General features: G+C 49.7%; 8 protein-coding genes across 8 annotated transcripts; 5 read left to right on the forward strand and 3 right to left on the reverse strand.

Moving 5' to 3' along the window:
- Nucleotides 1-712: 712 nt before the first annotated feature.
- EPUS_08038 (uncharacterized protein) lies at nucleotides 713-3424 on the forward strand (the record flags this gene model as incomplete). The annotated part of the gene is made up of 1 exon (XM_007789460.1): nucleotides 713-3424. One exon carries the CDS (start codon nucleotides 713-715, stop codon nucleotides 3422-3424), a length of 2712 nt encoding a protein of 903 aa, XP_007787650.1.
- A 3356-nt stretch (nucleotides 3425-6780) lies between these two features.
- Nucleotides 6781-8528, reverse strand: EPUS_08039 (uncharacterized protein; the record flags this gene model as incomplete). The annotated part of the gene is made up of 2 exons (XM_007789461.1): nucleotides 6781-7966; nucleotides 8014-8528. The coding sequence occupies 2 exons, from the start codon at nucleotides 8526-8528 to the stop codon at nucleotides 6781-6783; spliced, it is 1701 nt and encodes a 566-aa protein (XP_007787651.1).
- Nucleotides 8529-9421: 893 nt separating this feature from the next.
- EPUS_08040 (uncharacterized protein) lies at nucleotides 9422-10620 on the reverse strand (the record flags this gene model as incomplete). Its single annotated transcript, XM_007789462.1, has 3 exons — nucleotides 9422-9770; nucleotides 9819-10362; nucleotides 10413-10620. The coding sequence occupies 3 exons, from the start codon at nucleotides 10618-10620 to the stop codon at nucleotides 9422-9424; spliced, it is 1101 nt and encodes a 366-aa protein (XP_007787652.1).
- Nucleotides 10621-13001: 2381 nt separating this feature from the next.
- Nucleotides 13002-17915, forward strand: EPUS_08041 (uncharacterized protein; the record flags this gene model as incomplete). Its single annotated transcript, XM_007789463.1, has 6 exons — nucleotides 13002-13301; nucleotides 13508-13980; nucleotides 14054-14151; nucleotides 14207-16796; nucleotides 16851-17122; nucleotides 17182-17915. The coding sequence occupies 6 exons, from the start codon at nucleotides 13002-13004 to the stop codon at nucleotides 17913-17915; spliced, it is 4467 nt and encodes a 1488-aa protein (XP_007787653.1).
- Nucleotides 17916-19832: 1917 nt separating this feature from the next.
- On the forward strand, nucleotides 19833-20441 carry EPUS_08042 (uncharacterized protein; the record flags this gene model as incomplete). Its single annotated transcript, XM_007789464.1, has 2 exons — nucleotides 19833-19882; nucleotides 19931-20441. The coding sequence occupies 2 exons, from the start codon at nucleotides 19833-19835 to the stop codon at nucleotides 20439-20441; spliced, it is 561 nt and encodes a 186-aa protein (XP_007787654.1).
- A 31-nt stretch (nucleotides 20442-20472) lies between these two features.
- On the forward strand, nucleotides 20473-20877 carry EPUS_08043 (uncharacterized protein; the record flags this gene model as incomplete). The annotated part of the gene is made up of 1 exon (XM_007789465.1): nucleotides 20473-20877. One exon carries the CDS (start codon nucleotides 20473-20475, stop codon nucleotides 20875-20877), a length of 405 nt encoding a protein of 134 aa, XP_007787655.1.
- A 1516-nt stretch (nucleotides 20878-22393) lies between these two features.
- EPUS_08044 (uncharacterized protein) lies at nucleotides 22394-23872 on the forward strand (the record flags this gene model as incomplete). The annotated part of the gene is made up of 2 exons (XM_007789466.1): nucleotides 22394-23121; nucleotides 23242-23872. The coding sequence occupies 2 exons, from the start codon at nucleotides 22394-22396 to the stop codon at nucleotides 23870-23872; spliced, it is 1359 nt and encodes a 452-aa protein (XP_007787656.1).
- Nucleotides 23873-25406: 1534 nt separating this feature from the next.
- EPUS_08045 (uncharacterized protein) lies at nucleotides 25407-27080 on the reverse strand (the record flags this gene model as incomplete). The annotated part of the gene is made up of 1 exon (XM_007789467.1): nucleotides 25407-27080. One exon carries the CDS (start codon nucleotides 27078-27080, stop codon nucleotides 25407-25409), a length of 1674 nt encoding a protein of 557 aa, XP_007787657.1.
- Between the last annotated feature and the right edge of the window lie 408 nt (nucleotides 27081-27488).

The raw sequence follows: 27488 nt of genomic DNA on the forward strand, positions 1-27488 counted from the left end.
CCCTGCTGGCCCTGCTGGCCCTGCTGGCCGTGGAGACGCCTTTTCGGAGGATCTCTTAGNNNTGAGGACAGCAGCGGGTAGACTTTCTGATGCACAATCACCGCCACAAAGAGAAAGGTTAGAGCAAAGGGCAGTATGGAAAAGATGGCTTTTGACGGCTAGGTGGTAAATGGCCATCCTCTGCCCACACCGCAATTCTGCCCCGCGGCGCCAGCAATTCGAGGGTAGCGCCAAGGAATTGCAACACTTTCGCAATGTACAGTAGGTGTAGCAATGCTACCCATCGAAGTCCCTAGCAGGGCAGGGCAGGGCAACTATCAATTTCACTTGGTCCCGAAATCGCACCATCTTGAATACAAGATGCTCTTCAGTTAATTCCCCTATCGAGTACCTGCGACGGAAAGGAGATGTCAAGTCTGTAGGTGCAAGATTAAGGAGCACATCCAGAAGGGTATTAGATATTCCGCCCCCATGATCGCCCGCCCCTCTAATTGAAAGCTAAAAGCATTAACCCCTTGATGCCAAGCCGAACGCGGATTAGTATAGAGTTTGAGAGGAGGGTTGGTGAGTTAGGCAGGCTGATGGCTGATCACTGATCAGGCGTCCAGCCTCGGCGAGTCCATTCTTTGAAGCTGCTTTCACCGAGAACATTGCTGTCAACCACCATCTGTTCGCGAGGCAGAGTTGCTTCGACAACCGAATCGAATTTAAAATGCTGACAGTGCGTGATAATCGGCGGGGTCGGTCCAAATCGCCCGGCGGCAGGGAACGAAGTACCTCCAGGGACCAGAGAGACCATCCTCGTGATACGCGCGCCACATCTCCATCGCGAAAAGAGAGAAAGAAGTCCAGCCAGAAATACTCCGAATCCGAGTCAGAGGACGACAGACGCTCGAGAGAGAAGAAATCGTCCAAGAAGTATTATGAGTCCGACTCTGACGATGGCAAGAACAAACACAAGAAGAGCTCCAGAAAATATGACGACAGCGAAAGCGAGGAGTCAGACCGGGAGCGCAGAAAATCTAGATCAAAGAAATACTATGACTCGGATTCAGACACTCGAGGCAAATCACGCAGGGTCGAGAAACGAGCACCACGCAGGCATGACCCCCAGGAGTCAGAATCTGATCGTCGGAAAGAGAAGAGCAAGAAATCTTCGAGGAAATACTACGAATCCGACTCTTCGGAAGAACCACCAAGACATCGACACACTCATGCGCCAGAAGCACCAAAGGACAAGCTGCAAGACAAGCACCAGCACTTCGAAGACGGGTTTCATCCAAGTTATGCGCAACCTCAGCAGTATATGTATTCTCAGCCAGGTCAATACATGCAGCCAGCGCCAGCCGTACCTCCTCAGACAAGGCACATGAGCCTTGGGGACCCAAGACAAGGAGTAGACCCACGGCATGAGCAATGGAGAGAAGAGTGGGCAGCAGTGCCAGAGTGTGAAAGACCTGGATTCGTACCGCCAGCGAATGCTCTGCCAACATCGCCACCATTTTCCGCACCTGGCGCTTTCCCAATGCAGGGACATACAGATGTCCCTGATCATCAAAGAATCCATTCCATCAGCTCGCCAAGCGCAGTCAGTCCACCAATCGCAGGTAACTATATACAGCCACCACAATACCAGTATGCTGAGATCGACCCACACATCAAATACAAACCCAAGTCTGAGAAGACATACGTGCAAAATCCACAGCAGAACTATGGTGCTCCGCAGTATTCACAGTCTCCTCATCCTCAGTACGTGGAAGTCAAGCCAGGGACTGGTAGGGGTGAGAGGCAAGAGAAGAAGTACAGGCAGGAAGATGCTCCCTCGAAGAAAGAGCTAGCATCCCGTCTAGGCCGGCTTGCAATTTCAGGAGGTGCAGGACTAGGAGCAGGATTGGTAGCTGGCAACGTTCCTCATGGTGGTGGTGATGATAGTCGTCCACCTGCTTCTCCTCTCCTGGAAGCTTATCATGGCACCTACCAATCCATTTCACCCATGCCATCACCACTGATGCTCGGCAAAACCAAGCCTACCGATTCTGATTCCTCCGACCTCTCCGACCTCGACATATCTACGACCAAGACGAAATCATCCAAAAAGTCAAGCAAATCCAAGGACAAAGAGCAAGACATCGTGATTTCCCACAAACACCGCCCTTCAAATGCCTCCACCACCACTACCGGTGGGCTCGAAATCATAACAGCCACGCCTCGCACACCAAAACGCGTCTCCTTCTATGACCCTGTCCCAGACGCCCTGAAAATTGCCTCCGCCCTCTCCGGGACCCACCACGCACCAAACACCCGCCCTCTAATCTCCATCCTCCCGCACCTCTCAACAGAAGATATGCTGGCGCTCCGCGCCGAATACAAAAACCACGCCAAAGCCTCCGGAAAAGGAATCAACATGGCCAAGCACATCAAGATGCGTGTGCCCGGCAACCTAGGCAAAGCCACCTACGCCACCGCTTTAGGACGATGGGAATCCGAAGCGTACTGGGCCAATTCCTGGTACCAATCCGGCGGCAGCCGACGCGAACTCCTCATCGAATCATTGATGGGCCGCTCCAACTCCGACATGCGCGAGATCAAGAACTGTTTCCGCGACAAACGCTACGCAGACGATCTGGAGAAGTGCATGCGCGCCGAACTCAAGGCGGATAAATTCCGGCTCGCAATTCTATTGGCATTGGAGGAGAACCGCATGGCCGACTCGGCGGCGCTGGATCCCGAACTCATTGCCCACGACGTCAGGGATCTGTATCGAGCGCTGACCAGCCGCGACGGCGGCGAGACGGCCATGATCCAGATCATCGTGCTGCGATCGGATGCCCACCTCCGCGAAGTGCTCCGCGCATTCGAGAAGACCTTCCACCTCAACTTTGCACGCGAGATGATCTCGAAATCACGCAATCTGGTCGGCGAGACGCTCGCTCACATCTTGAACGGCGCGTTGAATCGTCCGATGCGCGATGCGTTGCTCTTGCATCAGGCTATGGCTGAGACGGCGCCCGGGAGGGAGAGGGCCGAGTTGCTGATCAGCAGGGCGGTCAGGCTGCATTGGGATCCGAGGCATATGGAGAGGGTGAAGCGCGTCTATGAGGAGAGGTATAGGGTTGAGGTGGGCGTGGCATTGAAGAGGGAGGTTTGGAGTTCGATGAAGACGATCGAGGGACGCGAGTGGGTTGAGTTTGTCGCCGGGTGTTTGGAGGTCGAGTTGGATAGCAGAGGAGGGCATGGGGATAAGAGGGCTAGTGGAGGAAGGGAGCTGGAGCGAGAGCGCGATCGTGAGAGGGGTGGTAGGGGTGAGAGAAGGTCAAGTGGTGGGAAGGAGCTCGATAGGGTACGGGAGAGGGATCGCGATAGAGAGACCACGCATGGCTATGGCTATGACTACGATGTCGAGGAGCGGAAGCCTCGCCACTGAGTGGTTTGCTTGGAGGTCTATCATCTTTCTTCCATACTCAAACGTACAACGGAAGCCCATCTCCCGCCTAGAGATGGTAATATCCATAATGACTATATCAGCTAGTTGCCGGATTGGGTAGCCAGGAGAAAAGGGAGTTGTGAGTAAACTCTACGAGTGCCATGACATTATGTAACCTCGAGCTGCTTTGCGGATCAGAACGTTCTCTGCATGCTGTGTCTGAATTATATGTCTGGAATGAGTGCGTGACGACGAGCTGGAAGGTGATCATATCTCCGACGTTATGGGGTGGAGAGGGTTGGTTTTCCTTTTGCGTCGGTCAGTCGACTATCTATCTACCTACCTAAATGATCTATCCATACATTTCATGTCATATCATATCCTGCCCATCCCTCTGTCCCTCTCTAGAAGACAAGGCCGTAGTATTCAAGCCTTCCTGCTGTCGAAAAGAGGAGAAGAGGAGAGAGAGTAAGAAGCCATCTAAGATTTCCACCCAGCGGGGGGCCACGGTTCAATCTGGCTGAAACGAGGCGAGCTCCAGCTCCAGCTCAGCTCTTTGCCGCAATAGTATATCCACGCCGCCTGTGGCTATGTTCGGCCACGGTGTATGTAAGTATGTACAGCGAGGATTCTCGTCACTATGCGATGCTATTGCAACCCGAACAGATTATGAGTTTCAAGTAAGAGTTTCAAGTAAGAGTAAGATATCAACAAGAGGAGGAAGAGGAAGAGGAAGAGGAAGGGGAAGCACACAACACACAAGCAAGCAAGCAAGGAATAAATAAAATAAATAATAACCAATCAGCAATATAGTACTTACCTGACAGCTACTAGTTAGCACTACTCCCTGCAGGACTCGCTCGTTGCACCCTATACGGTGAGGGTGCACGGAATCCTTATGCGTGAATGTGAATCGACCACCGCAGACTCCATACACTTCTTGTCAAGATGTATTGTCCGTCGTGTTGTCGACATTCTACGCTTTTGGGAACAGGGTGTATCAGTGGTCATGGTGTAGAGCGAAGTCTTTGACTCCGCTGCCACAACAGAGATGGTTAATGGCTCACAATTCGGAAGCTCTGGAGCTGTCTTGACCATCTGGTGCTGTCCCTGACTATCTGGTTAGCAAAGTGCCATCACTGGCGGACCTTTCGTGTCCTCCCGAGGCCAGGTCGATGCACCTAGGAGAATACAAACGACAGCGATCTCCAGCCGTGAACTCGGCAAATGATTCTTCCGGCAAGCGCCGTGTCAAACGTCGACCACCAGACGTTCGTCTCACAGAGGTCCCTGGCTCGCAATGCTCTTAGCATCTCGAATCGGCGTTTAGGAGACGATGGCGAGTCGAATCAATTCTGTACAATATCTGATGTTGTTCTGGCGCTCTTGATCGGCCTTCTGGGGAATCAAAGTCAAGACATTGACATAGAAGATGGCACTAGGACTCTGATAGAAGAGCTAAGTGAGTATTCGGCCCAGCTGAAGGTCAACGGGATGAGGCTTATTCGGAACGACCTCTCTGGCCAAGCCATCATCGCGACTGGGTTGGACTGCCACCTGAACTCCTTCTGAGTCGATGAGTCCTCTTGCTGACTTGAGCAGCACATCTCTTCCAACTGGTGCAGTCACAGAAACCTCGGCCAGCAAGCACACCAGCGGTGCCAGCGGACGACCCTCCTCTCCGGGAGAATATCAATATGAATAACAAATCGCTCCCAGAGCTGGAGAGTCAATAGCGGTGACAGGCATACGCCAGTTTCAACCGCCCGATAGTACGTGCTGACCTATCCACCAGCGCTTCTAGACTGTACCAACCTCTCAAGTTGTCCCATACCGAAGTAGCACTGATTGAAGGTCAGACAACCGTTATGAAAGAGGTTTCCAAAGCTTGCTCTGCTTGGAATGATGCATATTCCAGCCAAGCCAAATGCGAATCCTGAACATCAGTCTGGCCTTAATCTCTGCCATCAACCACTTAAACTCGTGCAGCAGCAAATACGAGATCGCTACCAGGGGCAGATTTCTCCTAGAAGCACATCAATACAATCCGCTGCATTAGTGTGGGAGGAGAACTTACTATCCCCTACAAATGCGGTCCTCCGGTCCCTCCGACTACCCATCTGAAAGATGCACGGGGTTCCCGCACACTTCCCAAGCTCCCAATCAGCGACCCTCGCCGCCTCCAGATGCAACATCTAGACGACGCAACCGGCAACTCAGACCGTGTGATGAACACGCCAGATGATTATCTCGCAGACTTTCATCCATTACCTAAAGTTCTGAAGGAGTATAGTAGCGGTGCTGGAGCTAGACTCTAATACGACGCCTTCCAAATCGGTGTCTGAGGGTACTCCATATGCCTTGCCATCTGGACCAAAAGGACAGGAGTGATGCGGCACGCCGTCCGCACAGAGCACAACCACTTATTATCCTAACAATCGGCATCATGCATGGCGGACCAAGCTCGAGCTAAGCGTTTCTTTACGAGAAGGAGATATGAGCGGAGAGTAAGTTGCGAAGAGGATGATAATTTGGGGAGCCGGGGGGGGGGCTTTTTACATGCTGAAAGGCTGCTTCAGGGACTGGTGTGAAAGGGGCTGGATACAGATGAGTTGAAAAAAGATATGGGATTGGGAGTTCGTTGCTTTTCAATATGGAGAATATGACAACTAGTTAGAATAGATGATTGCCAGTTTAAAAGGGAGACAGGTTAGGATGCTATTTTTATCCGTCCCATTTGATCTAGAAAGGAGAAACTACCGGTGTTCTGATACATATCCTTGTGACTAACTAGGAGAAAATCAGTGATCCTACAAGAGCTAAGAAAGTTTCGAGGTTAGTAAATCTTCTTTCTTGGGAACTTGTACTATGATGGCCTGCTCCCGCGGAAGTGGGAACAAGATCAAATAAGCAAGAGTTTCTACCCCCTGTTCGGATATGGAGGTCATAAGTTCCCGCGGTTCTTGCTGGATGTATGTCATCAAGATAGGAAGATGATAGAAGTAATGACGTGGACTACGCAAGAACATCACCGTCTAGGCTTCTGCTTTCTGCTTCTGCTTCTGCATCTCTAGGATCCTAGGCTGTGTAAATTGCTTTCATTGCTAGCACTGTGGTATCATTTGGCCCCCCCTGAGAAATGTACAAGTAAGACCGGAAAATTCTGCATATCAAGGGGGTGCGTTGTGTGGTGCGGAATGTGAGCTGTTGACGCGAACTGAAAATAAACCCCACAGCTCTCCATGCTCGTCATGTGTCAACTCCTATGGCTTGCCTGACTGAAATGAAAATCGAAGACGCATGAGGAGGCGCTCAAGGATGCCAAATATATTGAACCACCTAGACTCAGGCTTCGGTCAACGTGGTACTCCTTTCGAAAGGCCGTTCGAGGTCCTGCTGCCTGCGCCGGTACCGTTTGCGTTGATGCCTTGTCGATTCAAACGCGACGTTCTCCATCTTTCATACCAGATCTCTTTGCTTGCCTCCCTTAGCTCGGCTCTCCATTCACCGAAGCACGTCTCCTTCAACTTGGTAAAATCGCAATGCTCAGGATCGTATGGATCGGCAAATCCCCATGGAAACTTTCTTCCAACCCGTCCATCTTTAGATGCCAGACTGTATTCATCAGGTGACAGGATCGAATAGGGGAGATATGGCGGATCAATAAGACCTTCTTCAGATGTGCCACTAGTTGCCACAGATTTATATCGCTGGCTGCTGCGTCGTAGTGCGACTGGAGTGGGTTGATCCTGTGGAACAGTGTCTGAGTCTGAGGTATGTGGTGAGCCACGGCCATCCTCTGAATCTGGGCTGGTACTTTTATTCCTGGCATTCTCTTCGTCCTCATCGCGTTCGTCAAATTTTTCGACGATGGCATTGTCCTCTTCGTCGAACTCTTCCTCTTCGTCGAAGCTTAGCGCTTCCAATGGATCAAGACCCGCTATTTTCAGGCCATTGTGGACCATATCTTTCAGAACCGCCATATGAGCTGTAGTGATGGTGTCTGCTTTGCTGATGACTGGCACGACTGAGGTCTTTCCGCGCAGAGTACGCAGCACCTGAAGGTCGAAATCTTCGTCAAGAGCACCAATGATCCGCGCCGGCGTATTGCGGATCTTTCCAGTTTTCTCAATCGACGAATGCTGACGAGCGGCTTGTATATTCGCATCCAGACGAACAGGGTCTAGAATGAGAAAGACGCAGTGAATGTGAGTATCCTGTACACCAGGTGCACGCACGACCTTCATCTCCTCGGAAAAGGTGTCTTCAAACTTGCTCTCAATGAAAGTGCTCATCTCACGAAGCTGAAGATCCACCACATTCTTTTCCAGGCCCTGCGAGTCCCACAATGTCAAGCCGACACGTTCACCGTCGATCTCCGTTTCGAGGTAGTGATGCACAAAACTCTTATTGGTCTTGCCTGCGATTGGCGTTTCGAGGTTCTCACCCGGCCGGTTTAAGCGCTTCTTCGCGGCCAGTGATATGCGAAGGAAGTTGATGAAAGATGTTTTGCCAGAATTGCGAGCACCAACTACCAAGACACTGCACCCATGTCAGCTACATGAAGATTGACCACTTGAGTAACTCACTTGTATGGCGTTGGGTCTTTCCGTCTCCTGACTCTTCTCGGACTATCAATCGAGCTCACTGCGCTAGCAGCATAGCTATAACGACCACGGTGGGTTATACTTTCACTCCTGGTATATGGGTCGGGGCTCTGAGACACCCTAGGAATCGGAGGTACGGGCACAGTTCGAGTGGGAGCCTCCATTGACTGGTTCGTGTTCTTCCCAGCAGCTCTATCCGGCGTTGCACCCTCTCCAACAAAACTCTGCAGCTGAGGGGACGGGGTCAGCACAGGCAGCGTAGGCACGGCTCCAGGCATCAAGCTAGCTTCTTTCAACCGCCTCAACTCTTCCTCCCTTGCTTGTTCATGATGTTTCTTGGTAATCTTACCGCCCGAAGCTTTTCGATTCTGGATCGGTTCTTTGGACCTGGATCGATGCAGAAACCCGAAGGACGTTCTGCGATTGGGACTTTTGGAGTCGGGAGGAGAAGGTATTGGCAATGGCGATGCCTGGCGAGGAGGAGATGGGGAAGGCATTGCGAGGGAAGAGGAACTGGCTTCGGGGAAAGTGGTTCCTTCTAATCTTGTTCTGTTTCAGGTCGGGCCTGGTAAGGACTACCCGGCTATACCAGGGATATGGTTGACAACTATATAGAAACTCAGAAGTGTCAGTCGCGCAGGCTTGTGGCATTTTATCTTACAGCTCGATTATGAGCGCCTTGTACTTGATGCCACGAATAGGGAGCAGCTACTCACTTGACACTTCTGTATGGACAGTAAGATGACTGTGACGGGGCATCAGATCATGTGTTGCTCAGAGCTCAAACGATGAATAAGTGTTACTCGGTACTATCGGGTTGAGTGATAGAAATTATTGGGATTTTCTCAGGGATTGCGTGCAGGGCAAATAGAGTTGGCGATAACGCGGCCAGCTGCAAACAATCTCGAGGCTGAACTGAAGGAGATCAGCTCACTCAACCTAGGCGTGAATAATGGAACGTGCTGAACAATGGAGAGAAGGTGAGGAATCGACGTTTGATTCTGGTCGCACAACAGTGGAGCTGCTGCGAGTCAGCAATACATAATAATGGTAACATGCCCAACACCAGGGACTGGGAGATCAGTTAATGTCCGGAAGTGACTAAACTCAGGGGTCAGAACACTGATTGGCCCGTCTCTGCATTGAGTGACTAGTTGTCTGTAAGTGCAAGGTTCACCATCTCCAAGTCTACCAATATCATTCCACGTTGCTTAACTTGAAACGCTACTCTGCACTTTTACCATATTTGGCGCCCGACTTGAACACCAATAAAAGCGTAATGGTTATCACAGATACGACGACGTGATGATCTATCCAGTGCCCCTACTCCGTACAAGTCACTCATAACAAACACGCAAATGGCCGCCCCACACAACCAGAAAATCTATGCTCATGGAGTTAGGAAAGGTCGTACCCAATTGTCGTTCTTGACACCACTCATGTTCTCGCGATCCAACCGCTTATCCATCGGTCCTGTCGGTCCTCCAACATACCTCTTCTGTCCAAAAATCTCAAATTGGCCCTCTGAGCCTTTGGGCGGCGCGTCATCTCCCCATCGTCCAAGAAAATAGAGCCAGTTAACCGGGAAGCCCGGATCATACGGGGAGAACTTCTGAGAGACGCGGTCATATCGGTACGAGTATGTGCTCAGTACGGGATCCCATAATTTGCCGCGATCGCAATGATCCTCGACCAGGCCGCCTGGAAGGTTTAGTCTCGGTATTGTATGGTCATGAGTGCTACGAAAGTCAGTAAGCCATCATTCATAGATTATCTTCGCGCTTTACCCAGTCGTCGCATATACAGCATGTGACCCCTCTGAAATATAGGCAACAGGCCTGATGCCATTCTTCTCCACCGCTTTGTACGTGAATGACTGCGAAGAAGCGTGCTGAGAAAAGTAGACGGCTTGTGGCACTCCATTTTGAAAACGGATCATATTGTGCTCCCAATCTCCAACATGGCTTCCAAATTCCTGTCCCAAGACAGTGTTGCCTCGGTTGAAGGCAAAGAAGTAAAAATAAAATGCGTCCAAGTTGCCGTTACCCTTGTCCACTGTCACAATGGCGGCAGTAGTGGCACCATTGGTCTTTCGGTTCCCATCTGGGGTCACCCCTTCGAACCATTTGGGATACGCTGGGATGCCTTCCCGCGAAGTTAGCCAGATGTCCTTACCACCTTGCGCATTGAGTTGATCCAGATTATTCAAGGTCAGTGGAGACGGGGCTTGGGCAACGGGGGCGCCATTGATCTTTGGGATGGTGTTGGCAACTTGGCTTGCGATGTCGGACGGCATGTACCGCTCCGAGCCTGAGAGCCACACGAGTGGTGCTGGCCAATTCAGTATACGTAGGAATGATCGATTGGTGTACTAGACAAACCGTAATCGCGTACATAGACTGGCAGCTCAGATGTACTCTGCTGGATCGCAGATGCAGGAACACCTCCATCCGCTCCATCACCAACTGTGTTGTTTGGTGGTTGCGATTGTCGAGGGTCTACTGGGGCAGTCATAGCAAAATGAGGGAAGGAAAGAATAGACAGGAAGGACAGGAGGTGGGACAATATATACAAGAGGACGACCGCCATGATGGCTGATGATGCCTGCAGGATGCCTGATGGCTGATGATAGCTGAGTGGTGTGATGCTATTATACTTTGAAAAAGACCGCACGAGGCTAGAAGAGAGACGCACGAAATGGTCAACAGAGCAGAGAGTAGCATCCATGTACAACGAAACCATGCCACATACTCGGTGCTGCCGAGAAATGAGTTCTAGTGTCCAATGAAGATAATTGCAAGAGTAAGAATGACCAATGAATCCACAGGAGATAAGGTTCAAAAGTGGGTAGGGATGCTGAAAAACTCTAATCAACGAACCGGATCCACGAGATCTGTACATCATTACTCTGTACCAGGGACGGTTTGATGTCAGACTAGAACTCACTTTTCGGCGGCACCAAGTAGGAGAACATACTAACTCGGTCACCAACCTGGACTCGCTCGTCAAGACATCGACATGTCCATCTCGCAATGTGCAATGTGCGGAGATTGTCATCGGACGGTGGACGCTCTCCACAGCCACTACTCCGGCATGGGCATGCATTGTCAAATCACCCGTTGCAGGCATTCGAGCGGGCAAGGGGGTCAGCCGATGCATTGATGAAGCATTTCGCCAATCGGTAAGCGGAGAGAGCGGGAGGGGGCTGCCTGAAGACCTCAGGCGCGCAGAGAGCTGAACAGGGGGAAGACACTGCATGGGCGGTCAAGGCAGCACGGTACCACGTTCAGGCATCTTCAGATATCCATGGCTCAGGCATCTATCTGGCAGCTGTCATGTCGTTGACATGATGCACAAAAGGCCGGAGTGATCAATGCCGTTTTTGACTACCAGAAAGACGGTTGCCGATGCTATGCCTCGGTTAAATATTGGATGGACATCTTCTCCCCACATCGTTACCTAGGATTGTATCAACACATTTGTCCTCGGCTCCGATGTCAGACGAACACAAATCCCTTGGCCGGCGATTTAGCTCCAAATTCTCGAGCTGCTGCCAACCATGGATAGAGCCGAGAACATGTGGGCGGGATGATCCTCCTGTCTCGTGAATAATAATGCTGTTCCTGGCAGGTCGGCCAGCAACCCTATTCCCAGGGTCCTTCGGTCGCAAGAATGCCACAATGGAGCATTCTACTCCCCAGGTCAGATGACAAAATTCTGCAGAGTTCAAAAATTGGTGCGCGGTTGGTGTGGAGGAGCATACCACGGTTTGCTCTATAAAAAGTCAATGTTTCACTCAATGAAAGGGATGTCAAGGAAGACTTATTGTGGTATTCATTGAGTGCATTCAATCAACTTCTTGAGCCTACTGTGCATTGCGAAAGTGTTGCGAACCCTTGGCGTTAAGCATCGGCACATTTGTCCTTGGCTCTCAAACTACAGTGGTACCCACAATTCTGTAGAATTCTTAACAAATCCAGAAAATCACTTTTCTTTCCCGCAGATTTAGGACTGTTGACGCATAAGAAATCAGCTTAAACTAAGTCTCCTAGGCTACAGCTACAGAATAATATAGGTTTCAAGGCTTCTTACGGCGTAATGAAGAATTCACTATAAAGTGGTTGAGCTGCAGCAGCAGATTTTGGGCCGCTAAGGATTCGCAACACTTTTTGACGAACTGTGCTGACTAATCAATGGATCAGTGTGGAAATAGCAAGTTGTTCTATCTAATTCAGTGCGAAAGCAGCGCGTACTTATACATACAAAGTTGCTATATCAAGCGCAATAGCGCGAAACGCAGATACCAAAAATACATATGTGGCTGATGCAAAATGCGTATCAAATCTGTAACAAAACGCTGGTGACACACGTAGCAAAATAGCGCGAACTGTATTTTTGAGTTCAACACTTTTGGACCGCACAGTATGAAGGACGAAGTGAGTGCTGATGATGTCTCAATACAAAGAACTCTGATCCATCACCACGATTCCACTTTCAGGAAGGGTTGATCAATCAACGAGCATTTTCTACGTATCATCACTTCGGCACTGCGTGCGCACTTGTTGCCCAATTGGCAGATAGACTGAATGGCTCCAGCCTTCCCCAAGGCTGTTCTGTCTGCCCATTACGTTTGTGCACATTTACAGCCTTGCAATGGCTTCATACCAGTGGGGCACCACTTGGAGGGGTATTTGGCAACAGAGGAGTTATGCGAGCACTCGCATAACCTCAGGCAGCGAAACTATCCTCCGACTTAAACAGCACTTTCAGCAATGCGCAAAAGGAGAACTCATAAATGCTAACTTACATCAAACAGCGTCTTCTCATTCAGCTTGGGCCACTTGAGAAACCTCTTCGATAGCTGGTTATAGCGATTTGGATAATTATATCCTTGATTCGGGTTCGAACTATCTCAACGTACGTGATCATCTAAATTGTGTACCTACGTAAGAGTCTTATCAGACTTCAGGATGACAGCAGAAGTGATACTAAGCCCAATCCAGGCCAAAGGCAGCTCTGGGGACGATTCCCATACCCTTACCGACATAGTGTGCGTGCATGGTCTCGGAGGTGACCCATATCGCACATGGGTTGCACTGGGGACTTCCACCTTCTGGCCGCAGACTCTTCTTTCTGAGGACGTCCCAGGACTTAGGATTCTTACCTTCGGGTATCAGGCTCAAGCAACGCACTTCACGACCGAGGTCATTTCTCAAAGAGCAGAAAATCTGCTCAGAGAGCTGGTGGAGCGGCGCGATTCGGATCAAAAGGTCAGCATAACACCATGCTCGTTAACTTTTATAGTCTTGTTCGAGGCATTTTGCTGGTCTTCATGGCCTTGGGTGTTGATTTGCACCAGAAACGATTTTGAATCTCCGACACTCTAACTGTCCCCCACGTCCCATCTTATTGAATGGTCCTTATTTTGACCTCGTCTGCAAGACGTAGAACCTGGAAAGCTAAGCAATCTAGCAAGATCGGTCGAGAACTCATATTCATCGCCCATAGTTCGGGTGGGATCATCGTAAAACAGGCGCTACTCATTGCCTTAAACAGCTCCAATAACACTTATCGGGAGATCCTACATTCCACCTTGGGAGCCGTTTTTCTCAGTACGCCTCATAGCACCCGAGCTGAAGACATAAGAAAGGTACTCCAGTACGCTATATTTGCGGGAGGCATTCGAGTGGAATCGGATATTCCAGGGCTCCTGCGCAAGTCGGTTGCCTCGTGGCAAGCTATTCAGCAGACCTTCGAGGAGTTGCACTCACGAAAACTGCTCAATATCCAGGTTGCATCGTTCTTTGAAGAACTTCCTGTTCCTGGCTTTGGCCTGGTAATCGACAGCAAACCTCCAGAGCTTGGCGTATCTGACTGGTACAGGTTGTCGACGAACCATCAGCGGTGCCCGGGCACTTTTCTTGTGTACCCTTGTACGCAGACCACGAGGTAAAGAGAATCTCACAAAGTCTTCTGTATCCGCAGTCTTACGATAATCGAAGACAATTTGCAAATTTGCCAGCTCCACCGAACCAAAATACCAGCGAGTATTGGGAGAACTGAAGAAGATCCTTCGCCGGAAGGTTGAGGAACCAAGAGCACTCAACCGGCAAGAACAAGGTCAGTCCCCGTTTTCGTCAGACTGTAATGGGTAATTTTGATGACCACTGATTAGAGTTCCTGGCACGGCTCAGAATTGACAACGGGAGCCATATCGCCAATCCCGCTTATGAAGGTACCTGCAATTGGATTTTTGAGCACAGAGAATTTGTGTCCTGGTTGGAACAGGATCATTCATCTTTCCTGTGGCTGAAGGGCACTCCTGGGTCAGGCAAATCGACACTCGTGAAACATATTACTCAAGAATTGAAACAAAGGTGTTTGAGTTCGAACGCCATCACAGCCTCATACTTCTTCCATTACTCCAGAGATATCCCTGGCAGATCGGCTAGGGAATTGTTTCAGTCTTTACTCTTTCAGCTGCTATCACAGATTCCAAGTGTGATGTCTGACTACGTTCCCCGGTTCCAGCAGGGATGGGAACGTTACAGCAAGCTTGGCGGGAGTGGCGAGCAGCGCGAGCAGTGGCTAGCGAACAACCTAGAGGATCTTTTGGAGAGATCTATATCGAAAATATCCGACAGTCACAAGCTTTTTTTTTTCATTGATGGCCTTGATGAATGCTCAGGAGAGGAAGCTGTCCGAGTGTTAGCTCTTTTCTCATCGATTCATTCAAAGGCGTTGGGAAATGTAGTCAGATTGTGCGTCTCCAGTCGGCCTCGTGCTAATATTGAGCCTTTCTGCTTTGCACAGCATCGGAAGATATTCCTTCCCAATGAAAATTGCCAAGACATCCAGCGATTCACGCAACTGAAATTAGAGCGACAGCTACGACTCTCCATTCGAAACCCTTACATCTTGGAATCGTTAGTCAAGAGAGCGTCAGGAGTGTTTCTCTGGGTGAGCCTGGCATTGGACATTCTCGCTCATGGCAGTGATACGGGTGAAATATCAGAACAAACGCTATGGGCGATTCCTAGTGGTTTGGACGATGTCTACTGTACGATTCTGGACCGACACATCCAAAATGAACGAGACTCAGACGGCCTTGTCAGAAGAATTCTCACATGGATCACCTTCGCCAGACGACCACTTTTGGTTGAGGAACTGCAAGAAGCGTTACAGTTTGGTGCGTTGCCACGTTTTGCTTCTGGCGCTCTACCAAAGTCTCTAGTTTCGGTATCCAAAGCCGATAAGGCACGGGTTATCACAGAGCTTTGCTGGGGCTTTGTCGAAACCAGAGAGTACCAGAAGCTAGGAACGATCTCGGAGCTCGGGATGGATGGCGAAACGTCCTACCTTGTGCTGCGGTTGGCCCATCAGTCTGCTCGCGACTTTCTGCAGAATGCCAATTGGTCCAAGGCAATGGGGACTAGCTCTAAGGCAGCTTCGGAACACGACTACCTCAAGTGTCCTGACTTGTACATCGCAGACATATGCCTTCAGTATCTCTACTTCCACGCAGAGGCAAGTTCCACGGCTAGATTCGTGGTCCAGCAACGTTCAAAATATCTATTGCTGCCGTACGCCACGATGTACTGGCCAGAACATGCAAAATTGGCTGATCGACCAAGTTCCTCTTATCAACTTCTGCTCCGAAACTTGCGTTGGCCATCGACTAGAATCATCAGCCACTGGTCGCTACTTTATCAACAAAGGTCCAACGACAACGCGATCTCTGCCGGCGGAGGATGGACAGTCGAACACGCTGCTGCCGCTTTCGGACTCTACAATTTGGCCTTGGCTATGCACAAAGTTGATAGGTCTATCAATGTGAATTGGGATGTTAGGGATGCTGCTGGCCGCACACCGCTATCATGGGCTGCCGAAAAAGGGCACTTGGCGGTTGTACGACTGCTACTCCTGAAAGGAGCCAGCCTCAGCACGAGGGACAATCGTCATGGCCTTTCGCCTTTGCATTGGGCAGCATTACAAGGTCATCAGATGATGGTTGAACTACTCCTCGAAGCAGGAGCTGACGTTGATGACCGTATTGGTGGGAGCACACCACTTGCGATTGCCGCCGCGAGAGGTCATCAGACAGTGGTGAAGGTTCTACTTGAGAATGGGGCGGATCCCAACCTGATTGACATGCACTATGGGCAAGTACCTCTCCATCTTGCTGCTGCTCGCGGCAACGCCCTCATGGTCTCACATCTCCTCGCTCACGGTGCCAATCCTAATATTCTCGATCGCTTCTCAAAGCGAACTCCATTATACTACGCCACCATCAGAAGCCACCAAGAGATAGTAGGGCTTCTATTAGATCATGCGGTTGGTGTACCGTGCTCCGAAGTGGAAACCTTGACAGGAAGTGTGACCACATGGGCGGATCGAGTGATCTATGCATTATTGAGAGCACCTGGGGGTCTGCCATTGTGCTGTCCTCGAAGTCCGGATGCTGCTCCTGGGTCCGGTGCATCGCCTCCAGATAGAGGCAGTGAGCCAATAAGTAGGGCAGCTAAAGAGTCTCAAAAGACACCTCCCAAAAGGGGGCGCGACGGTCAAGCTTCCGGAGGAGGCGATGAGAATGGCGGATCTGGTGACGATCCTAATAAACACCCAGCTCTGGACCTCGCTCCTCCTTCTACCGGCAGGCCCACGTTGAGATTGGCTTGTCCATACTTCAAATACGATCCTGGAAGATACGGCGCACAGAAGACATGCCGGGGACCTGATGGGTGGCCAGACGTCCGCCGTCTAAAGTATGAGCCACTGTCTTAGACTTCATGATACATGTGTCGCTGACTCGGAAATAGGCAGCACCTGTACGGTAGGCATTTTGCTATAGTTTGCCGGCGATGTCGGCAAATCTTCCAAAGCGACCAAGGCCTCTCCGAGCACGCCACGGCTGAGCGAGCCTGTCCTGTGCAGCGTGAAAGAAATTATGCAGACGGTTTTGATGAGGACCAGAAATCCCTGCTCAAGTCTCGCACTAGAAAAAGGAAGTCTGGGGACGAACTTGAGTACTGGAAAGACGTCTATCAAATCTTGTTCCCCGAGATTGAAACCAATCATATACCGTCTCCCTGTAAGTACAACTTTCAAGCCTCAAAAGGCCAGATGAGCGGAAGTCTGACACTACCCTAGTCTACACGGATGAGAGCATAGACTATGCGTCTTACAACGAATCATGTGCCTACACGCGGCTACATGATGCTGAGCTCCAGGCTCAGCTCCTTGAGATGGTCCACGACCCGACGCTTGTGAACCCCATTTTGAACTTAATCAATAGCCACCAGTCCGCTGTCATCAGACCACGGAGTAATGGCTCTTCGTCAACGAGACCAGATCCAGCATCGACTCCCCAACGACAACCCAGGCAAGATGATGAGCTTGCCGCTATTTCTCAGTATCAACCAATAGTCTTTGGTGATGATGTATTCGGCTATGATGGATCTCCATTCTCTTTGCTTAATCGAGAATCCCGGATTCCCCAGCCGTACCCGCATGCACCGGATTCAGGTTTCTTTTCTGGAACCCCTTCTGTAAATCAGCCTGATACTTATCCCTTGCCTCTGCAATCAGCTGACATTGCATATGCTCCCGGCCATCTTACTTCCCATGACCCAAGGGACGTCAGAAGAGCTCCGGTGGCAGACATGGTCACGACGGTGGTGAACCCTGGTTTGATCTCTCAAATACCCAGCCCAAATCGGGACGATGTTTTGGTAGATACTGGCGGTGACTCTCAGCCCCTCTCGTGGGAAGATGAACAGGATCATACCTTACGAGCCGGTCCAGGACAGGTGCCAAATACACAAACAATGGACCCCAATGAACAGCTTCCTCTGACACACCCATTCACCGAGATGGATGGGTAAAACCGGATCAAGCAAGAACAGTATGGAGGCGGACATGATGGAAAAGTGTGGAAGAAGTTGTCTTTGTGATTAGTCCTAGGACTAATCGGTCCGCGCTCATCATTTAGTTTTGCAGTCTCAATTATCAATGCAAGGGGCTTATAGCCATCATTCCATTCAATTTATGCTAATGCGTACGGCGGGCGACCAGCTACGGCACGAGTCATATACTGACGGAAGCGGAAAGCCGCTGCGAAAGAACAAGTTCAAGCATACGACATACCATCAAAAGGACCTTACAGAAGGGGGACTGGACTACGCAACCTTTGCTATAAAAGATTGGAAGTTCGATGTGGCCTAGCGGTTGAATAATGCAGTGTCTGACAGTGGAAAATGGGTGAAACTAGGCCATTGCCAGAGACAGCCATACCAGCCGCAATCACGATTTCCGAGAGTGATGGTCAAGTGCTTGTCTCCTGTGCAGCATGATGGCCAACAGCTCAAGTTTCTCTTCAGATCACCTCTAAACCGCAGGCAGCCACCAAGAAGAAGTAACCATGTAAATCGATAGCCTAATCGGGCGACGTGCACGGTTCATTGACTGATTTCGTTCCAAGCTCCTCGATATAACCCGTCATCCTTGTGTGAGAGCGCTACGCCAGCTCATTCAACTCAGCCCACAGAGGGTCCATTTTGTAGGCATCATTCTCTGTAACCAATTCCTGATTCCGCCTCCCACCTGAGCCCGCAGTACAGGGATCGCAATTCCGTGAGTATCGATTGGCTGCCTTTTCAATTTCCGCAGTCGGTGAGGGCGATAGGTGATTTGAAACCCGCTCCACGACCGTGGAGTGACTGGCTAGGTAGTGCGAGAGCATTGGGGCTTGATTCTTCGGAAAGGAGGTATTGCTGCGGCTGAGAATTAAAATTTGTGCAGGCGGGATCGTGGAAACGAGAGTTCGCTATGTGGTTTCGAGCCGCGTCTGGAAAATCATACCGGTACAATCCTCGTAGGATTTCTTCAACTCTTTCTGATGCAAGTTCCTTCATGTTTCTAGGACAGAGTGAGCTATTGAGACCCTAACCCAAGACCACCAAATCCTCACCTGTAGACAAGCTTGTGGACGATTATAGAGTAAGATGTGCAATAGTAACGAGAGCTTCAAGACCTCGAAGTAATTCCTGGTGATCGCTTTTAAGGCTAATTCGAAGACTGGGGATGAGACTTGATCATGTTATATCTGGCCCACTCATGTTGACTTCTCTGCCAAACATGGCGTAGAGTAGTTTTGCACCAACGTGCAATACTCCGATTCCTCGTGTAGTATCGTGCAACGCCCTCAGTTCGCGTTGCCGTGTTATAACAAAACTGATGCGGAAACGGAACAGAGATGTGGCATTGGCAGATGTAAGTTGTATATTTCTGCCTAGGCATTGTACTTAGCATTGACAACGTTTCCAAATACATTAAACACGCACTCGCAGCGCGTGCTCTTCCTGGGTCAGCATTAAGGAGAGGCGATTATTGAGCATTTCTGCTCCTTTGACCCTTTGTATGATGCCATCCATTCTTCAGGAATCAGAAGTGATAATCCTAAGAGAGTCTCCTTGGTCTTCATGGAGGCGAGGCTTAGGGTTGTGATCAGAAGCTTCAATGGGTCTGACGGAATTTGAGAGGAGTTGGGTCAGGCCAATCGCAAAGGAAGTGAAGTCTGAAGTAAGTGGAGAACACGTCGGGAATTTCGGAGTTGAAGGATACTGAATGTAGCCAGTGCAAGGCTCAAACACGCGGCGCCAGCAACTCCGCACAGCCTCCAAATATTTACTACATAACCTTGGAGGATCACGAGGCTAAGTCTGCATTTTTTGTAATAGAAGTGATCGACCTGCGGCTTAAGATTAGGGGAAACACAAGGACACAAGAGCTCTAAGCTTCAGATGTCCTGTGAGAGTGAATGCCTTTCTCCAGAGGGAAATCCATTCCAAGGGTAGTGCATTGCCAGAACTATGCTCCGTGACACCTAATTAGGCAAAAGCTCCACAAAACCGGCTCCGTCTTCGCCTCCTCCGCTATTCTCATCACCTCCTCAAGACATCGAAAAGCCTGCCATACCGTACAAGCAGGGTCAGAAACTTACTATCTTCCGCCACAACTCACCACCGCCACTTGGCCGACCATATCCTAATTCTCGTGCCTTGACTCCAAGAAAGACTCTGAAAGGATTGACTCAATTGGAATATTGCCTCTCCGCTTCCCCTTTGGAAGGAACTACCAAGAGTCAGGAAACCTCGTCTTTCGTTATCACCAAAGAGCTTGCTCTCTGTGATGGTCGTGGCGCTCAATTCATTCTAGTCGACAACGGGTGGGTGACAAAGATATACGATCCTCTGTATTATCCGACCTACCATAAAGACACCTCCATCAGAGCGGACGTTGTCGAATGGGCTGAGTGTGACTACAGCAGGGAAGGCGCTGCTTATGAGGAATTAACAGGACGGTTTGGGGGGACAGTAATCCCAAAGTATCACCGGTTCATGGACATGTGAAATGCCAGTTGATACGACATCTGGGGTCACCATGAGACCGGTTCGACTTATACTGATGGAGTTTATCGAAGGAGTCACCATGTTTGAATTAGACCCTGATAAGCTTTCCGAGCAGCAAAGCACAAATATTATGGTCAAGGCCATTGACGGATACGCTGCTCTGCAACATCATGGCGTCAACCACGGAGATTTTTCTCCGCGAAATGTCCTCTGTAGCGGCAACGATCTAGGAAGCGTTACGTTGCGAGTAGTGCTTTTTGATTTCAACAACTCGATCGTACTGCGACTTGCAAACTTGCGAAGAACCCCTCCCAAGCTTCCTGTCTCGCCAATAGTTGGTTACTGGAGGGGCGGCCCTCCTGAATTTAGTCCCGGATGGATCCCTTATCCTCCTGGAGAATGGCTCTGGAAGCAATGGGGAGATTCACCGTCTTAGCAGCCTGTCATTCGTGGGAAGGAAGTGCCGCCATTACGTCCACAACCTAGTCAAGCGAGATGATCAATTAGAGTTTGTGGTTCTCATATATGAGAGAGACGTTTTCGCCATTTCTGGTGCCAATATTTGGCACGGGTTATCCTTGATATGAGATGTGATGAGTCTGCTATCGCGCTTTCAAGTAGTGCAAGACAACGCCGGGGAAGAGGGGCCACAAGATTGACGCGTGCAAGGATGATTTGCCAGCACGGAGTTCTCGTCTGAGCAGTTCCTCAATGTGTGCTGCCTTGTCACATATATGATAAAGGCTGCTGATACTATATTAGGGTTCGAAGTCAACGGGAGCTCTCAGGGTATTTTGGGTACGATAGCCGAGATCTTAAAAATATACCCACGAAGGCGAAGGAATCTGAGTACCAAAACGCTCGGGATTTGTTGTAAAACTTGCACTTTTGTCTTCCATGTGTATCCACCTTTCTGGCGTAAAATGACCCAATTTATCATTGGCTGACAGTGGCGGCAAGTGAGTCGATGATAAATTGGGTCATTTTATGCCAGAAAGGTGGATAGGCGTACACTGCCGTGATAGGAGCACGCTTCTTGAACCAGAAGATTAAAAGTGGCATCCATCTTCTACAATTTCTGAAGTTCAACATCAATTTGAAGCTTTACCACGTCCGTTTGGCTCGGTGAGTGGGTTTACGTTGGTAAGCGTCGGATTCAATGGTTCCCATGTGTTGATAGAGATTTAATTAACGGGCCTTGGATGTATTCCCCCAATTTTTGTTATCGTCCTCGGCGCTGCTATCCTCATGATCAGCCCTCCTCTAATATGCCTCGGAGTGTTCAAGCTTCTGCATTGAAGCAGAATCATACCTGCCATTAAGGATAAAACTCGAAAAGAAGCGGACAAAGAAGTGGATTGGCTTCATCGCTGTTGCAATCAGTTCCTCATTCAACCCTACCAAATTTTCAAGCCACCAATCTTGGACTCTACAAAATATTCATCAAACCAACAGGGAGATGGGTCGAATTTCCGGAATCAAGCAATACTTGTTTGGATAATGCAACGTTTGAATATTAGAAATATTAGAAATATGCTCTGCAACCCAGAATGCCAAGCCATTATGTTGCAAATGGGCGTGTGTTGCACATGTCGCACATGTCAGCTAGCCACGTTAGTAGGTTTAGAGCACTACTAATTCCGCTTAAATCCTTTTCTAGCAACTGAACAACAACAACAACAACAACAACAACAACAACAACAATAGCAACAGCAACAGCAGCAGCAGCAGCAGCAGCAGCAACCCCCCAATGTCAGCAGCAGCGCGAGCAGCAATAGAGACGTGCGCTGTTACAGCTGAGGCACCTGCGATATTGTATGGAGTATGGCAGGCGCGCCCAGGTCCAGAGCTGGCTCGACGCTATCGACCCATCCCATTCACGGTTGAACTGAAGCACCATCACCACTAGCCGGAAGCGCAAGCGAGGACCAGCAAGAGCAGCGCTGCAGCCAATGTCGTCTCACGATCAGAATCACATTCCATTTGAAGGCCCACGTAGACGCGGGCGCGGTCGTGGTGCAGTGCTTGAGCACCGCGCCGCTAGCACCGGCGGCCTCGATGTCAACGCCCACCTCAACACTGATGAGAATGACGGCCTTGACCTCGGCCTCGAAGATGTCAATCTCACACCGCACCCTAAGAAGAGGCGATATGCAACAGGCACCGCGATAGCAACTTCCGACGACGCCGCCTCTGATCACTCGTCGCGCTCCTCCCTCAGCCTCCCGCCGTCGTTGTCCGGCGCCGACAGTCCAATAAAAGGCTCCCGATCCAGCAGCCCTATAAAGCACCTCTTGCGCGTCGCCATGCGCAAAGACGAGCCCATCCATGTACGCGAATACAACCCCGGCCAGTCCGTCAGCGACGAGTTCCCTCATGCGCTTGCTGACATGTGGGCAACGTTGCGGAAGTGCTCGCGTCGGGCAGTCATACCTAGTACGCTCGAGGGCGACATTCGCCGGCACTTTCCGTCTGATGCAGACTTGCTGGACGCTCGGGACTTCCTCGACGCCCCGTCCAAGCTGACCATGGAGCACTTGAACGACTTGCTACGCGGCGCACATAAGTCGTTCATGAAGACCGAGCCGCACTGGAATTGCGCGTCGCACTTTCCTGCGCTGGACCGTGCCGTCCAGACGGCGAAGATTGTCAACTGTGACGACGTCAGTATCGAGAACATGTGAGTGAGACTTCTCTTCTGCCACCCTTCTCTCGCATCTCCCATCTCGCATTTCGCATTTTGCACCTCTCACCTCTTTCCGTATGCTCCACTCACAAGCTAATGCACCTACCCCTCCAGCACCCTCGCCGACATCCTCCCCCAATACAACCTCCGCGACGAAACCATGGCTCCTTACAACCCCTCCTCCGCCATCTCCCTCCCCTCCGCCGCCACAACCACCACACCTTCGTCCCGCGTCGACCTCGCCCTCACCATCGGCCTCACCGCCGCCGAAAACGAGATCCTCTCCAACCACAACATCACCCATATCAACCACACCGCCTTTGACTCCCTTACCCGCAGCCCCATCGCCGTCTCCGTCGAGGCCAAGCGATCGGGCGAAGGAAAAGACAAGTCGCAATACCAGCTCGCCGTGTGGGTAAGTGCGCAGTTCCGGCGGCTGGAGGAGCTGTTTGGACGCGAAAAGGTGCAGCAGCTGGCATGGCTGCCGCTACTGCGTGTGCAGGGCGAGCACTGGCACTTTCTTGCCGCTGTGCGCGTGGGGAGGAGCGGCCCTAGTGGAGGCATGCAGACCGTGATCTGGAGTGAGATTAGTCTCGGCAGCATGAGGGAGGTGCTGGGCGTGTTCCACGTGCTGGCCGCGCTGCATGTGCTGGTTGAATGGGCGGATACAACGTTTAGACAGTGGTTTGCGGGTTGCATTCAGGCGTTGGGCGTGGGTGACTTGGAGCAGCAAACGGGAGGGTAGAAGAAGAAGAAGGATGTAGATCGGAGAGAGAGAGACTTGACTATTGAAGTATATATTTTCTGGTATCTCCTGTGAAGAACCTGATTCCCTCGACTCAGCTGGCAGTTTTTGCCCCAATACATATGTCCTACACGTCGTTCATTGACCTCAGCTTTTCTTGTCTCTCTCCCCGCCAAGGGTGGTTGTATTAAAGCAGCCAAATTTCCCATTGTCTTTATCGGGGCGTAGCCGGCGAGTTCTACCGAGTAAGAAACCAGCTGGGCGTATCACAACCGATATTTTACGATGGTGGGTGAACCGGCATGCAAGCAAAAATCCCCCTGTTGCCTTCAATCTAGTTAACCAAGATATACAGTGCAGTTGGGCTAACGCAACACACAACGAGAGGCGATATCAAGAGTGCAAGCCACTATGCTCGTCGATCAAAGCTTGAAGCTTCGGATCAAAGAGCTCTAATTGCGCAACTATGTCTCTTTAGGCACTGCGATTGTGATTTGGGACATGAGAGCTCTGAATGAAGGGGAATTGCTGGGAGTCGCTGAGGTAATTGCGAAGACGGCTTTTAAATTCGCCTAATTCAGTTTGTTTTAAGAGACTTAATCTAATTAAAACAGTTCTAGACTTATAACTATATAATAATCTCTAAAGATCTGTAGAGAGCAACTTTTCCTATTCAATTAAGAGACAGCGTGTGTAGATGGACGTACAATTGACTGTACGACACAGCAGCGAAACCAGAAGCGAAATTGCAGGAGACATTGATCAATCAAACGCACGGATTACGCTGTAGAAATGCAGCAAATCTTGTCAATAGGCGCTCACAGCGTCTGACAACTACGTAAGTATTATTCTTTGTTATTCGTCGCACGCCTCTATGTGTTCACCTTGTCAGCCACCATGTAAACAGGCCACGTATTCGTAAGCTACGATTTGACTATTGAACCCAACAGACCAGCTCTGGATATAGGTTCTGCGAATGGGGTTTTTGTCAGCTTGACATTCATGATACTTATCAGCTTGTAGTGCCGAGACAGTGAGGGAAACAGTAACTTTCATCGCAATTCTATGGAGAAAATAAACGCTCACATATATACCAGCGAGGTTTCCTCTTGTATCTAATTGCGGCTATTCTGCAGGGTCTTTTCGTATGGATCGGCCCAATCTCTGTGCTTTTCGAACTGCCTGGGCCTTGACAATGGAATCAAATAGAAAGTGAGTGTGTAACAACGAGCTCAATTGAGCGAAACGATCGTTGATGCTAGCAATGGATGAACGAAAGAACTCTCAGCACGAAATAGAGCCGGGTTTGAATCTATCAAAGTCGAGAGAACCTCTAGAGAGGCGAAGGCGGGTCTTCCGGTCGAAGTGACACGGAGCATCTAGCTCTGAGAGCTTACGCGTGAGCATCACAGGTGTCAGAGTTTCTGTTTATTTTTGGGTGCTCTCGTTAACGCTTGATAATGTTTTCATTATCTTTCCCTTTATCAGCTTGCAGATTGTCCCGCTTTTGCTCTGTTTCTACATTCGGACCTGGCTAATTAGAAAGGGAACGAGATATACTACCAAAATCAGGCTCAGTGACAGTGCAAGTGAAAGTAACATTGTGTACTGTAAAGAAGAGCGCCTTTTGGTTATCTCTGGATCTTTGGCGATCCCGATGGAAACGCGGAATTAACATCAGAGCTGGGCCGAACAGGAGACAAGGGAGCTTGCCAAGGAGGCTCGTCGACCACCAGAGGCCGAAAAATGTAAGTCGAGACTCTCCAGCGATACCTTTAGTGAATCCGAATCCAGGTTCGTCTTGGAGTGAGAAACCCTTCGACACATCTTCGCTCTTGTGAATATATTTATCAGTTGCCATCGTCTTTTCTTGAAACAGGAGAAGCAGTTTGGCCGAGTATGTAGCATTCGTTAAAAGTGATATGCTGCCAACCAAAGTCAGAAATCCTGTGCTGATAGAAAGGAGAAGGGCGTATGAGCCGAGTTGCACACTGGTCGCGTCTATTTTCTGAGTAGAAGTCCACGGGGCTAATGCTGTAGCGAGACAAATACCCAGCAAGACGGCGACGTTGCCGATAACCTTTTCGAGCGCAGTGTCTGTTGCCTTTTCATACGCCTTTATCTCTGTCTCGCGTAGCGGCTTGACGGACTCGTCAAATTTGCTCTCAATCTTGTCTTCCGTCTTGAGATAATATTCTCGTTCTATATTATCGATTGACAAGGGTGAAAAGTCACAATCTGGCTCCGGGAAACTTATTTCCTCGGAGTAATAAAGAGGGCGATGAGTATTTGAACGCTTCATCGTACCGAATAACTGGAGATCAAGACTTCTCGAGTCTATACTGGATCCAAATGGATCTCTGCGAAATGGGTAGTCACGCTTGTCAAGTTTCATGAAGAACATAACATCATCAATATGACGCTTGTATAGCTCGGTTTTTTGAAATATAAACTCCTTGCAGATGATTGTCCAGCATGTTTGAAAAAGCACAAATGTAAAGTTGCGATAGAGTAAAATCGTAATGCGGAATTGGTGTCCAATATTCACAATTGCATATATACCAACCAATATCAAGCGGACTTTGCTGTCGTTAGTAATGTTGTCACTCACGAAGCCGTTATAAACCAGTGTGTTGACAATCATGACAAGGACAAGCCAGAAGCTAACGGTGTTCCATATTGCAATTTGGACCAGGCTTTTCATAACCGGCGAGAAGATTTTGACGATAACCATAAAGCTCCCAGATTGGATAGAAGTGTTGAAATCTTTGACATCGTCAGAACCCAGAGGCTTATTGAACAACTCTTCCATTCTCATGCGGAACAGCACCCAGGGAAATGAATATGTATCAGGAGGATCTTTCGAGGTACGAAGATAATGGTTTGGCCAAGTCAATGACAGAACAGCGGCTATATTGTCCTCTAGGAATTTCGAGGGTAAGACGATTTCATTCGATAATGTTGTGGTGTATCTCATCAGGAGCCAGTAGGTTGTCACTGTTAGCAGGAATGCCAAACCCGTCAGAGTGGTATTAATCTCCTTGCTGAGTGTAGCGGTTTGGATTGTGATAGCACTGCTATTATGTGTAGGTGAGCCCACAGGTTGCGAGTCTCGGGCTATACTGAGGTTAAGCTTATGTTCGGCTTCAAACAATGGCCAGCAGCCTCCAGAAGCAACCCAGACGAGTATGACAATGAGGTGATGCATGCTTATATGAAGCTTCATTTTAGAAAATCGGGGTTGAAAGAGAGTATTTAAGATCAATAATGACGAAGTAAGATGTTTGCATAAGTAATAAATCGATGACCGTGCTGGCTAATCAATGGATAGTGTGTAAATAGCAAGTTGTTCTACTGTGCATTGCGAAAGTGTTGCAATTCCTTGGCGCTACCCTCGAATTGCTGGCGCCGCGGGGCAGAATTGCGGTGTGGGCAGAGGATGGCCATTTACCACCTAATTATCGTAGTAGAATGCCCAAAATTGCCCAGATAGTAAAATTGACTCTCTTGTGACCTTGCTGCCGAAATTTCGAGATAGAAAACCATGGTGTTGAATCGCGAGAAGCGTTCAAACGCAGGGAGAGCCCCACGGCGCCTTGATGACGCAGATAGAGAT

Source organism: Endocarpon pusillum, assembly GCF_000464535.1.
Source record: "Endocarpon pusillum Z07020 unplaced genomic scaffold scaffold112, whole genome shotgun sequence".
In the NCBI taxonomy this organism is placed as follows: Eukaryota; Fungi; Ascomycota; class Eurotiomycetes; order Verrucariales; family Verrucariaceae; genus Endocarpon; species Endocarpon pusillum.